Below are 14,584 nucleotides of genomic sequence, written 5' to 3'. Positions count from 1 at the left end.
TTCAGCTTCACAAGTTGATAGTGCCACTGTGGGCTGTTTCTTTGTTTTCCATGAAACCAGTGAGCAGTCTGTACCCATACTCACACAATACCCTGTGGTACTTCTCCTGTCTGTGGCGTCTGCCGCCCAATCTGCGTCACTATAGGCTTGAAGCCCTAAGCCCTCGCTGCTCTTTCTGTAACAGAGCTGTTTATCTGCTGTACCTTTAAGATAACGGAAAACATGTTTTGCTGTAATCCAGTGCTCTTCTGTGGGATCAGCAAAATGCTGTGATAACTTACTCACTACAAAACATAGGTCAGGGCGAGTACATGTTGTCAAATAAATGAGGCTGCCTACAGATATACATTTTCACATCCGTCAATTTTTGTGCATCCTCATTGTAGTCTAGCTTTTGATCACATGGTGTTTCCCTAGTTCTCCACTCCTGCATGTCAAAACGATTCAGGATCTTTTCCACATATCTCTTCTGGGATATTTTTACACAACTGGCAGACTGTTTGAAGTCCATGCCTAGAAAATGTTTTAACCTGCCCAGGTCTTTCATCTTGAATCTGGTGGAGAGCATATCTTTCACCTGCTCTTTCTAGTGTTGTCTGCTGCGATGATCAAATCATCCACCCAAATCACAATTATCACTTTCCCTGACTCCTTTGACTCCTTTGTGTAAACACAGGGGTCTACTGGGTTCTGTATGAAGTGGTCTTCAATTAGACACGTATGAAGCATCTCGTTCCAATTTCGCCCAGACTGTTTCAGGCCGTAAATTGATTTTTCTAGCTTGCACACGAGCTTCTCTCCTTTCTTCTCGTAACCTTCAGGTTGTTCCATCTATATGTCCCTATCAATGGGTGCGTGCAGGTAGGCTGTCTTCACATCCATCTGGTGTAAAATCAAGTCGTCTTCGGCTGCCTTCTGCATAACTACCCGTACACTGGTCAGATTAGCTGTAGGGGAGAATGTCTCACCATAGGCTATTCCTTCCCTCTGACTGTAGCCTTATACCTGTCGTGCCCTTCAATACCCTCCTTGATTGAGTACACCCACTTGCCTCCCACTGTCTGTCTACCCTCGGGTAATTTTGTTAGAGTAAAAGTATGATTGTCCTCCAGGGACCTCATCTCCTCATCCATCGCTCTCTCCCATTTTCCTGATTCAGGGGATATCATGGCCTCTTTAAAGGTCTGAGGTACACCACTCACTACTGTGTGGCAGTAATCTATGCTGGTAAGTGTACTGTCATCCTCGTCACTTTCTCTCTGGGCATAGTCTTTCAGATACTTTGGGGGTTTATGTTCCCGGGGGGGATATCTCCCACTGCATGAGGCACGTGACGTCACCCTAGGGTGCTTCTCGCCATTTATTCAGTGTCAGCGCTGCTCCTCCTCCTGGAATGAGTCAGAGTTTGATAAGCGATCCCTCTTCTTCCTGCTCTCAGACACAGCGAGCTCCACGGTTAATCTGAAATGCAATGGCTGACTACAACATGGATATGTGGACTCAGAACGGTCTCATAATACACACATGCACACAGAAGGATTCACACTTGTATTTCATGATCCGCAAAAGGATTCACACTTGTGTTTCCGGATCCACACTTGTGTTTTTCAATGCACACACATTTGTGTGTGACGGTCATTATTAACAGGAGAGCTGGATCTGATCGATATGGACATAAACGCGAGTGAAGTATAACCGGACGCGAGAGAGCGATCAGATCAGCTGCTGAGTCTGACAGAGACACGGAGCTCTGCATGATCACCTGAAGCTCCACCCTCTGTTTAGCGAGCTGACCGGACTGCGCAAAATGCGCATATGAAGTGTCATGAACGCAAGAAATCATACCCTCGTGGGGGCGCGCTCATGTGATTGGCTTAGAATGAAGGAGACATCTGATTGGCTATAGATGAGAGAAATTACAAGTACGAATCGGCTGACCGTCAGGGGAGTCTCAAAAAACCCACACACGAATGCACAGCGATCCGTGCACAGAAAGCGGTTTGTGTTTGCAGGTTCAGAGGTTTTAAACGGAAAACAAATATGTGAGGATCAAAAATACATATGTAAAACTTTTTTCTGTATTTGGATTTTATTTACATGTATATGAAACGGAACACATTTGTGTGTGCATTGAAAAACACAAGTGTGAATCCGGAAATACAAGTGTGAATCCGGAAATACAAGTGTGAATCCTTCTGTGTGCATGTGTGTATTATGAGACTGTTCTGAGCCCAAAGGTCATGGCTGTAAAGGATCCGTCTTGTGTAAATATGACGTCACGTTCTCGTTGTAACTCTCGTTGTAATCGGAGCGGCTCGGAAACACATCTACAGCAGTAACATGCAACATACACATTAATGCAGCAGCAATATTAATAGAGAAACATCAGACATAATAGTTAAACACTGAAAGGGAACATTTTATTGCACCAGGAGCTATCTTGGGACTTTTACTGTGACAACGTTGACTTGCCTACAGTGTTATCCTTCTTCTTTGAACAGCAAGACCGCTAAAACCCTATTTCAACAATCACACTCCCTGTAATTGACATAATTAATAGATAGTTATTATATTTAGTTTAGCTTCTCACCATCATTTGCTGTGGCCCACTGATGTTAACGATCGTAACTGAAAGGCTACCTGCCAAACGTAAACATTCAGCCACGTGACTTGCAAACTCTCGCGAGTTTTACACAAGACGGATCCTTTCTATGCTCCACTCTGTATTCGGCAAAGGCCACGCCCCTGATACATCTGTCTTCCGTTATAGAATATCAGCAGTTGTTCGTCCCACATTTTATTCGCAGCGTCTCGTCGCTACGGTTCTCTCTCTCTGTGTTCCTGAGAAAGTGTGTGTGAGCTCCGGTGAGCTCCAGCACTACTGATCCATCACCTGTGTGTTTGGATAAACCTCTGAATGGACTGTGTGGTCTTTTTTCTGGAGCGTTTACCTCGGACTATAGGAGCTAGCTTAGCATGCTAGCTGGAAACACCTTAGCAACGCTAGTCAGATTGAGTTTGATGGAGAGAGAAACGGTGTTTCTAACAGAGCTTGCAGGAAAAGGTGATCTAGTAAACATGAGTAAAGTCCAAATGCTGCTGTCGTTGAAGAAGCAGCGACTCACTGCTGCTACTGAAGAGATATTTGCTTTGTTTGAAAAAACGATAGCCGAGTACGAGGAGGAGCTGTCTCTTTCCAAAGAGGAGAACAAGAGACTCCAGAAACTTCTGGACGCTGTTTTACAGCCTCAGCTTCGGATACACAGAGCAGGTCGGTTCCCTTTACCCTTAATTAACACTTTAAACTCTTCAGTAGCACTTTATTATCACATTAATAACACTTTAGACCCTTTATCAGCACTTGCTGCAGGTAGTAGATCCTGAAGTAAAAGTACAAACACCACACTGTGAAAATACTCCTTTACTGTTTTTAAAGCCCTAAATGGGCTGGCTCTGGCCTATATAGCTGAACTCCTCCAATGCTACACCCCAGCCAGAGCTGCTGATAGTGCCCAAGACCAGGCTCAAAACCCGAGGGCACCGAGCCTTCGCAGCAGCTGACCCTAGGCTCTGGAACACTCTGCCCCTCCATGTGAGGCCGGCCCAGACCCTAGGGGTTTTTTAATTTACTCTTAAAACACACTTCTTCTCCCTGGCCTTTTAGTCAGAGCGGAGCACGACTCCTGACTTTTCCCTGTCTTTTTTATATATCTGTTGTAATTTATTGTCTTTTATTGTGATTAGTAGTAATGTGTTTTTATGTGATTGTAGTATTTATTACATGTACAGCACTTTGGCCCGACCAAAAATCTATTTATAAAGCACAAAAATGTGCTTTATAAATAAACTTTGATTTGATTTACAAGTTAAAGTACTGCATTAATATGTTATTTAAGTAAAAGTATGTAAGTATTATTAAACACATGTACTTTATTATGATAATTAAAATGTATTACGGAAGAGCAAACCTACCAAAATAAATGTATTTATAAAAATACATACATTGAATAATATGCCATTTAATTTATTGATTTAAATATTACCCATACATGTTGGCACTAGTTGGTCAAATGTGACATAATTTGATAATTGAGTTTTAATGTGCTTCTTTATTCACCTTTTCTTTTTAAACCACCATCTCACCTCATCCTCCATGCTTCACAGTGGGAACCACTCATTCAGAAACCATCCGCTCACCTTCTGTGTGTCTCACAAAGACTCGGAGGTTGGAACCAAAAATCTCTAATTTGGACCGATCAGACCAAAGTACAGATTTCCACTGGTCTAATGTCCAGTCCTTGTGTTTCTTGGCCCAAAAAATTCTCCTCTTCTTGTTGTTCATCCTCAGTAGTGGATATTTGCAGCAATTGGACCATGAAGGCCTAATTCACGCTGTCTCCTCTGAACAGTGCATGTTAAAGGTCCCATGTCATGCTTTTCCTGTTATTACCCGTCCCCTTGTGTGTTATGTAGCTTTTTCTGCAAAAAGGTCTGCAGAGTCACAAACCCTCAAAGTACACCCAGTAGAGAGCAAAACTCTAACACAGAAAAAACTTGTCTATTGTTACGACCCGCCCTCTACTCCGTTGTAGTGGCTCGTGGGGAGACCCGCAAAATAAAATAATACACGCAAAAACAGTACTTGCTTACGATCATTTATTGAAGTACAGCTGTTTACTCACACAAGCAATCCGGCAAACGAAAAGAGGTCTGGACGACTGGCCAAAAGAAACAAACAGAAGGAGGAAACCCGAGCCAGCCACACCACGGGCCGTAGGACCCAGAGTTTCCCTCCCTTAACCAGAAATCAAATAAATACCCTCTGGGAAACAAAATAAAGCCGCGAAAACTGGACCACTAGGTCCTCCAGGCTAAACATAAAAACATCAGCAGATAAATGGTCCACAGCTCAAAAGTAGCAGAGAGATAATTAAAGGTGAGTGTCTCCCGGCATAAGGATAGGCGAGACCTCCTTCTCCTCCAGTTTCTCCTTTATAATATGGCTGAGTGGAATTAGGAACACCTGGGCAGAGGCGGAGCCTGGGGCAGACCAGGTGCACCTTAAAAGACAACAACGAGGGGAGCATGTAACAATAACATCTATGCTGCCCCAGAACGCCTCGTTGGAGATTTTAATTTGTCCATTTTTGACTTCCGGGGCATACTGTCGTAACAAAGTCCTAATGAACCAATCCGCGGAGCTGAGCTCACTCACTCACTCACTCACTCACTCACTCACTCAACCTTATCTTGTCTCAGCCGCGGTGCTGCGCGGAGCTCTGTACACAAACAGGCTCAGAGCCCAGGCTGAGTGTGTGTGCTCAGGCTGAGCTCCGCACTGTCTCGCAGACCCCACGCAGCAATCAGGAAACGACATCAGTAATCCAGCTCACACTGTCTGCTCCTCGAGCCTCAAAGGGCGGAGCAGCGAGCCCCGCAACGTCCCGCCAACATGGCACCCAGACCCCACGCAGCATTCTCATCTGTTTGTCATTACTGGTGTCATTTTCTGGTTGCTAACAAACGCCATTGTAAAACATAAACACTGATGTTCCGCTGTAACGGTGGTGGACTCATCAAAACAGAGTGGGCGAGCTGACCAATCAGAGCACAGTGGGCTCATAGGGAGGGGGGGCAGGAGCTGCAACAAGGCGTGTAGGATAGAGAGTGAATACACATACTATTAGTGCTGCGTACCGGTACGCCGAACCGGTACTGGACTTGTAAAAAATGTCAGTTCAAGTCCGGTTAAAACCGGAACGTCGGGAACCGGTACTTACGTATATTCTCCTTTTTGTTCTAAACCATCTAAAACCTTCCATAGATCGAGAAATTTGCGCTGATAAAAGACGAAAAACATTGTTTTGGCTTCTGATATGGCGGCCATTACTGAGCTCACGAAGTCTCGCAAAATATCGCAACTGCTCGCGAGATCTGTGTGACGTCAAGGGAAGCTGACAGCGTGGGATGCTGGTTGCCATATATGGTAGTGTAGCTAAGCTAACTCCTTTGTATGTATGGTGATATAGTGTCTGCCGAAAGAGCAACACTTCACCCAGACAATGTCAATATGCTGTTGTTCTTGAACAAGAACACATAGACTTGTACTCTTGCATATTGAGTCTTGTATGTACATCACTATGTATGTAGTTGTGTTGTGTAGTTAGTAACACATGTAGAGTTCTAGAAAAGACATGGTGTAGACACAAGTTGGAAGGGGGCACAATAAACCTGACGAGTTTGAATTTGAGTTGATTATGAGTTTATTTTCAATTGATAATTAGCTAAAAATAAGTTAACTTTAGTTACTGTTAACTGTGTTCGTTATTCTCTCGTCCAGGAAAGAAGCTTTAAAAGGAGACTAAATGGAGTCTCTGTGAAAGTTCAATTGGGTACTTTAATTAAAAAAGGCGTGGGTTGGTCACAAGCATGATATTGTTCAGTCAGACAAACAGCTGTGATCCGCTCCTCGTTAGGGAAGAGAAGAGCCTCGATCTCTCCTCCGGTGCTGTTATATATCCTCTGCTGGCTCCTCCCCGCCAGCCGGCTCGCCTCGTCTCCAATGTCCGTTATTGCATTTAAACAGAGGATTGGTTCTTTTCACATTCAATATATGCTTAACACGCCGTTTCTCCTCATATTCTCTTTCATCACTTTTCATTTAACACATTCTAAACGCTGTAATCAATACTCTAAAAAATACTTCTCGGCTCGTTTGGTTTCCGGTCATTCCGGATGTTGTCACATGCTCCTCTCGTCTGTAAACAATAATGTATTCAAATAAACTGTACCTTCATTTAATATTCAGCATGGTAGTATCTCGACATCTATAGTTGTAGTGTTAAATCAGTAGGCTTCGGTTTGCACCACTCCATATCATTTTGCTACTAAATTCACCTCTTTAGGAAATCGTATATTAGCCACATGCTAAATGCTAACCGTAGATGAAGGATTTTCAGAATAAAAGCTTAACTGCTTGTACACAAGAATTTCTGGTTTTTCAGTATAAAAGAGCATTAAAACTGACGGCATGTTTAAACTACATTTCCCCATTAAAACATTGATTTTAATTTCTAACATTACTCACACAACTTGACACAAGTCCGGACTTATAAGTCCGGACCTGAACCTGAATGTGAGTCCAGGTACACAGCACTACATACTATACAGAGATGCTGTATGAGAAACCAATGTGGTTTTGGAACATTGAACAATGTAAATCTATTCTGACCTCAACAATGGAATTATGATCAGTAGAAATGGTCATATCATGGGACCTTTAAGATTGTCTGCTCCTTGAGCTCTGTGATCATCTATGTGGGCTCTAATCTGAGGTGCTTTTAATTTGTGGTTTCTGAGGCTGGTAACTCTGATGTATTTATCCTCTGCAGCCGAGGTAACTCTTGCTCTTCCTTTCCCGGGGGGGTCCTCATGAGAGCCAGTCTCATCATAGCATTCGATGGTTTTTGCGACTGCACTTGAGGATACATTCAAAGTTCTTGACATTTTCCGGATCGACTGACCTTCATTTCTTAAAGTGATGATGGACGGTCGTTTCTCTTTACTGGGTTGAGTCGTTCTTGCTATAATATGGATTAAAACAGTAGTCAAATAGGGCTTTCCACTGTGCACTAACTCTACCTCTGCACAACACAACTGATGGTCTCAAACACATTAAGAAGTAGGGATGGGTATCGTTAAGGTTTTAACGTTACTACTACTTTTATCGATACCGCTTATCGGTCCGGTCTTTTAACGGTATTCTTATCGGTTCTTTAAAAAAAAAAAAAAGAGGTACATTAATTAAACAACTTGTGAATAAAATGAGCATTTCTTTTTATTTAATTTAAATACATAATATTTCACATCAAAAGAAACAACAATGTTTTAACCTGTTAAGCAAGCCCCAAGGTCCCCGCTTTACTTATTTTTTTTCATGACACTGCGTCTGATTCTCAGGGCATCTTAATATTTAAGAACCTATTAATGTGTTATACCAGATTAACGGAAATAATCTCAGCTAACTGACGATACAAACCATTTTTACCAAAACACAAGTCTCATAAGAAGCATCTAAATGACCCCTTAACGACCCCTTTTAACGGACTTTGGCACAGAACTCAAGATAAAAGTACCCATATTACTTATCGTAGCTGCACACAGCACATACAAGATATACCCGATTAAAGCTGAGGTTCCACAGATTATTTAGGTATATAGTATCATCACTGAGTGATCCAAACTCGCGACAGGGGAAGCAAACACAGACATCACAACACGTACCTTTGCGGAGCTTTTAGGGAGATCGTCTCACCGTAGCTGTCAATCTGATCAAAGGACGTGTTCAATGGCATTAAAACGAGAAAAAACGCGGCTGAATCGGTTAATCCATAGGTTAATAATGTGTCTGTGTAATATGTTTTTCATTTATAATCCATAATTCCATTTGTATGTAAAAATCGGAGGGCAAAAGTTAGCTGCTAACGGTAGCCACCAGAGTTATCGCAGCTTCCGGTCTTGGCTATGCGGCAGTTTAACACACACAGTTTGGACAGATTGCTCGTGTTACTGCCCTTACATGCGAAAGGTTTGTTGCACTTTTGGCAACGAGCATTGTCCACATCGAGACGGGTAAAATATAACCAAACCTTGGAGCGCTTAGTTCTCTCCGCCATCTCCGCCGTGTGTGTGTTGCTGAATGTAGCAGCCGCGTGTGTGTAAACTTCCCCGCCCCCTCGCACACACAGACAGGGAGATCAAAAAGATGCATTTTTTTGTCTTTCTGCGTGTTAGAAACTGAGTTGGCGAAACTAAAACAGCAATATAATATTTATGCAGCAATAATATACATATTTTGTACATGTCTCCAGTACCGATAAAAATACCGATAACGTCGGAGCTTAGCGGTACCACAGTCTTTAAAAATTCAGCCCGGGGCCCGGTACCCATCCCTATTAAGAAGGCAAGTCATTCCACACATTGGCTCTTGACAAGGCACACATGTTAATTGAAAAGCATTCCATGTGTCGACCTCATGAAGCTGACTGAGAGAAGCCAAGAGGGTCAAGCTGTCATCAAGGCAAAAGAGAGCTACTTTGAAGAATATAAAAATAAAAATCATATTCTTAATTTTTTAACACTTTTTTGTGAACTAGATATTTCCATATGTGTTCTTTCATCGTTTTGATGTCTTCAGTATTAATCTACAAAGTAGAAACACATTAAATTAAACAAAAAACATTAAATGAGAAGGTGTGTCCAAACTTTGACTGGTACTGTATATAAAACACACATTTTAATATTTGGCAGGTTCCCTCGTCTATAATCATTTATACAAGCGCAACTTTGAACATGTACAGCTGTAAAATGCAACATACAAAATAATCAAGAAACATCATACATTAAACACCGACAGGGAACATTTTACTGCACCATCATTACTTTTACATTTAAGGTGCCGTCAAATGTTCTGTTAATACTTGCATACTTTTACTTAAATGAAGTTTGAATGAAGGATTTTAATTTGTAACAGAGTATTGTAATTCTCTACTGTAGGCATAGCGTATCTGTGAACGATCCCAAATACAATTCATTGTTTACATTGCAGCTAGTGCTACGCCAGAAGAAAAAAACCTTTTCATTTTTAACTGGAAGTGGAAAGGGGTGGGGCTACATAAGGTGAATTGAGCCAACACAAATAAACAATAGGTGTGGCTAAGAAAGATAATGTCAATATAAAAACAAAGGCATTAATTAGGGCTGCAAAACGTCTCCCATTGTAATTCGATTTTTAAATGCTAACACTTAACAGTTTGTTCTGACTGTGTGTTTCCTGTTTCCTGCAGATGTCCAGCTGCTGGTGGTGGTTAAAGAAGAGTTTCTCCCTGACCAGCAGGAGTGGAGCACCAGTCTGGACCCGGAGGACCCAGTGCCCCCCCCACACATGAAGCAGGAACAGGAGGAACTCAGGATCAGTCAGGAGGGAGAGCAGCTTCTGGAGCTGGAGGAGGCTGAGATCACCAAGTCCACTTTCACTCCTGACCCTGTGAAGAGTGAAGATGATAAAGAGAAACCTCAGTCCTCACAGCCTCATCAAAGACAAACTGAACACATTGAAACAGAAGCTGATGGAGATGACTGTCGAGGACCAGAACCAGCCAGGAACTCAGATCCAGAAAGCAGTTTGCAACCAAAGACTGAGGACGACACTGGAGACTCTTCTGAACCTGACACTGAAGACTCTTCTGAACCTGACACTGAAGACAGTGCTGATTGGAAGGAGACCAGAGAACCCGCATCAGGCTCAAACTCACTGAAAAATAGACATGAATCTGTCAGTGATCCACGACGTAGTGCTGAAAATAAACCATTCAGCCGCTCAGTCTGTAAGAAAGCTTTTTCACTGAGTGGGAATTTAAAGGCACACAAGAGAATCCACGCTGGAGAGAAACCACACAGCTGCTCAGTCTGTAAGAGAGCTTTTTCACAGAGTGGACATTTAAAGAGACACACGAGAATCCACACAGGAGAGAAACCATTCAGCTGCTCAGTCTGTAAGAAAGCTTTTTCACGGAGTGCACATTTAAAGACACACACGAGAATCCACACAGGAGAGAAACCATTCAGCTGCTCAGTCTGTAAGAAATATTTTACAACGAGAATAGATGTAAAACGACACATGAGAATCCACACAGGAGAGAAACCATTCAGCTGCTCAGTCTGTAAGAAAGCTTTTTCACAGAGTGTACATTTAAAGAAACACATGAGAGTCCACACAGGAGAAGAAGCACACAGCTGCTCAGTCTGTAAGAAATATTTTACATTGAAAAGAGATGTAAAACGACACATGAGAATCCACACAGGAGAGAAAGCACACAGCTGCTCAGTTTGTAAGAAAGCTTTCTCACGGAGTGATAGTTTAAAGGCACACATGAGAGTCCACACAGGAAAGGAAAAATAGAGCTGCAATGTTTGTGACAAAGGATTTAAATGGCACAATCGTTTCAAAAGACATAAGTGTGTTGGTCGTCAGCTGCTTCTGTAACTGTAAGGGAATACATTTGTCTATTTTGTATCCTGATGACCTTATGCCGTTTCATGTAATACGTTACTCCCTAAACCTGATTTCACCCACCTGCAACCGATTCGCTAATAATCACAAATCTTCTTTTTCTTTGACCCCTTGACTCGACTATTTCTTGTTTGATAATCGTTACATCTCCTCAGGACCAAGTTCCCGTGTCCTGCCTTTCACCTGCTGATCACCGACTGCTCATTTAAGGTGGACTCACCTTTACAAGGGACCAGCTAGTCTTAGTGTCTTAATGCAAATGTTTTGTAAAGTGATTCTAGACCAAAGACGTGCTGTTGGGTAGTGTGCTCTCTGCAGGACGGTGTCTGTACTCAAAGATTGTTTATGAAATGAGAGCTTCATTACGTTTTTGTTGTCTAAACAACGCCAACAGTGCGATACGTCTTCTTTCCAGCAGATGGCATACATGTTACATCATCCAGTTCAACTGTCATCCACATATTAATGATTCAAAACAGCAATGTGTAAGATATGGCTAGTAATTGACCATTTCAACAGAATGTGAAGAGGTTACAGTCTTGAGGCCATGTTCAATACGTTTATGTTTTGTTTGATTAAATCTACTGAAATGAGCATTCAATGACTAAATTATTCTTAATTACTGTCATTACATCATGGGTTTGCATTGCAATACTAGAACGCATAAAACCCAACTTTATTTCTTCCAAGTTGGGGGTGTTCATTGTTTAGAAGTCTGCTGTGTTTCATCCAAGCTTCCACTTTGTGCTCCGATAATGCTGAAAGTATCTGTTGCTTTACCTGCTCCAGTAACAAAAGTGTAATTCACTGGACAGAGACAAGAGATAGTGGATGGATCCCGAAAAGAACCAGAAGATAGTCCGTATAGAGCCTTCAGGTTCTGATATTGATCAGGGACAGAGCTAGAAGAAAACTCCAAAAACCTGAATAGAGCTAGAAGATAGCCAGTACAAAGCCAAGAAAGACCGAGTAGAAAGACAGGAAGAAGCCAAAAGAGTTTGTATTTTTTTAATATTCAAACTCTTCTCTTAAGATATTAGAACTTCCTATCTCAATATGTATCCTTTTATGTCAATTAAAAAAACCTTACATTTTTGCTGCCAATTATTGAGATTGTTTCACAGCTTTATCTTAAATATAGATTAGGATGAACAGCACGGTCCACTCTGCTGGATTCTGCCCAAATCTGCTCAAAATGAATGCACACATCTCGCTTTATCCATACTCCTGCAGTTGTATTGTTCTGGATTCATAGTGAAGTGTAATAGATTCTGCACTCGAATTGTTATGTCATAGAGTCAGAAAAGAAAAGAGACTCACTTAAGGAAAAAGGTTCTGAACCAGTGAGAATTCTTCATTTGCACATAAACATGGTAAAATATTTAAAGTTGTGACTAGATGGTGTCGCCCTAATCTGTGTACCTACGGTCCATTTGTTTTTCTTTATTACACCAGTAAGCGGAAGAGCGTCTTTTTGTTTTTGTACCTTACTAAATGGTCTAATGGTCATTGGAGCGGAGGGCGGGTCGAAACTCGCCGAAGTAATTTAAAAACAAAAGCCCTCCTTTGCTTGGAACGGTGATATTAGAAACAAGGGGAAACAAGGTGAATTTAGCGATCACAACGAAAACGGCCAAGGCATATATTGAGCCCAGAAAATGAATGTTATTAAGGGCTGTAAATATTGTAACTTTCGACACAGGGAGACGGAAACAAGCTTCAAGTTATTGGGGGTTTAATAACTCCTTTGTTCACACCGGTTACAGGTTACAGGTTCATCTTCACACACACTCTACACCCCAACTCACACCCCTATATATAGCAGAGTCAACGTCACAACTCCCCGCCCTCCCCCCTCTGCTCCCACAACCACAGGCCCGCACCTCGACCAGCATCACTGTGCAGCTCTGTGATTGGCAGAGAGACAGGGGATGCTTGAGTGACACACTCAGCACCCTATACAGGGTCGCTACACTATAATAGGCCTATGTCTAAAATGGACAACATTGTTAGGAGATTTAAACTATACAGCGATTCTGCACTGCGGTCAACTCAGCCGTCTCTCGAGTTTGTTTTTTCAAATCAGCTGCTCTTCATTTTTTCCCCTGCTATATTCAATGAGTGATACACATATTTTTTACCACAAGTTCTTAATAAAACTGACACTGTTGGACTCTGTACTAGTTTGACTGCTACCATAAATTAAATGAAGTAATTTTACTGTGTACTTTGTGAGTAATCCTCTGTCAGAGTCCCCTCCATAGTACATAATGCATGTTTTCTGCTGTCTTTGATGAGTGATAAAAAATACAATTTGAACATTAGTTCTTGATACTGTTTGACTTTGTATTAGCCTACTACTAACAATACATTGAAGTACTTTTACTGTGTATTCATTGAGCAATCCTCTGTCAAAGTCCCCTGCTGAGAACAAAATCAAGCCACTGCTGCTAAGTTTGATGAGGGAATTGTTTTTTGTTGCCATTAGTTCTTTATGAGATTGATCCTGTTGGACTCAGTACTAGTGAAACTACCCCCACAAGTACTATGAATTACTTACTGTGTACTTTTCCAGTAATCGTCTGTCAATGTCCCCTGAGTACAAGAATGCATGTTTTTCTTTTAATAAGCGTTAAAAAACCTTTCTTCCTGAGACTGATATTGTTGGACAGAGTATTTTAAGAGGATATTAGACATGATATCAGCAATACTTCCAGTCAGTACTCCAGCAGCAGCATTTACCCCATCGAAAGTCTTTAGAGTCTGGCCTGGATAGCTGGTCCTTTACTCGAGTATTTCCATTATATGCTACTTTAGCATAACGTTAGCATAAAGCTAGCATTAGCATAGAGCTAACTAGCAGCTAGACCATGAGTGGTAAGAACCAGAGAAGACAACGTAAAACGAATATTATTGAAAATGATAATAACCTTTCCAACATCAGTAGCTATCTATCTTTACCTTAGTCACTCGCGCTGATTGAACTCATTGGCGTTTTTGGAACGTTTTGGCTAACACAGCTGCAACTCATCTCCACCTGATTTCCAGCTTATGGTCATGGCTGCATGGAAATTACACATGACTTTGCGCAATGTAATACTAGTAGGGTTGCAAAATTCCGGGAATTTTCTAAGACGGAAACTTTCCACGGGAATTAATGGGAATAAACGGGAATAAACTGGAATTTATGGGAATAAACTGGGAATTTTCTAAATTGAAGCTTGGCTCTTCAGGGAACTTAAATATAGTTGGGGAACGTATATTTTATCATGATCTTGACTAAAACAAACAGATGCCATTCAAGTACACTTGAATATCCATGCCATAGCACATTGCTTAAGGCTCTCTGTGCCGGACACAGAGCCATCCTCAACAAGGCTGGACAGAGACACTGAAGAGGAAAACTCAGAGTTGGATGTTGATGAGGCCCAGGAAGAGCCCGTTGACTGAAAGGGTTTAGCCAAAATGCAGAGGATTACTTGAAGGAAGATTTGCATGTTTAATGGGACTGGA

General features: G+C 41.8%; 1 protein-coding gene across 1 annotated transcript; it reads left to right on the top strand.

Annotated features, from left to right (window-relative positions):
- Positions 1-2,771: 2,771 nt before the first annotated feature.
- Positions 2,772-13,248, top strand: LOC307012795 (uncharacterized protein). Its single transcript, XM_079639964.1, has 2 exons — positions 2,772-3,271; positions 9,846-13,248. Exons 1-2 carry the CDS (start codon positions 2,977-2,979, stop codon positions 10,958-10,960), a joined length of 1,410 nt encoding a protein of 469 aa, XP_079496090.1. The 5' UTR covers positions 2,772-2,976; the 3' UTR covers positions 10,961-13,248.
- Positions 13,249-14,584: the final 1,336 nt, after the last annotated feature.

This window comes from Notothenia rossii (genome assembly GCF_949606895.1).
Source record: "Notothenia rossii genome assembly, chromosome: 7".
Lineage (NCBI taxonomy): Eukaryota > Metazoa > Chordata > Actinopteri > Perciformes > Nototheniidae > Notothenia > Notothenia rossii.
Note: the sequence above shows the minus strand (reverse complement) of the source record. Positions and strands in the feature narration are given on the sequence as shown.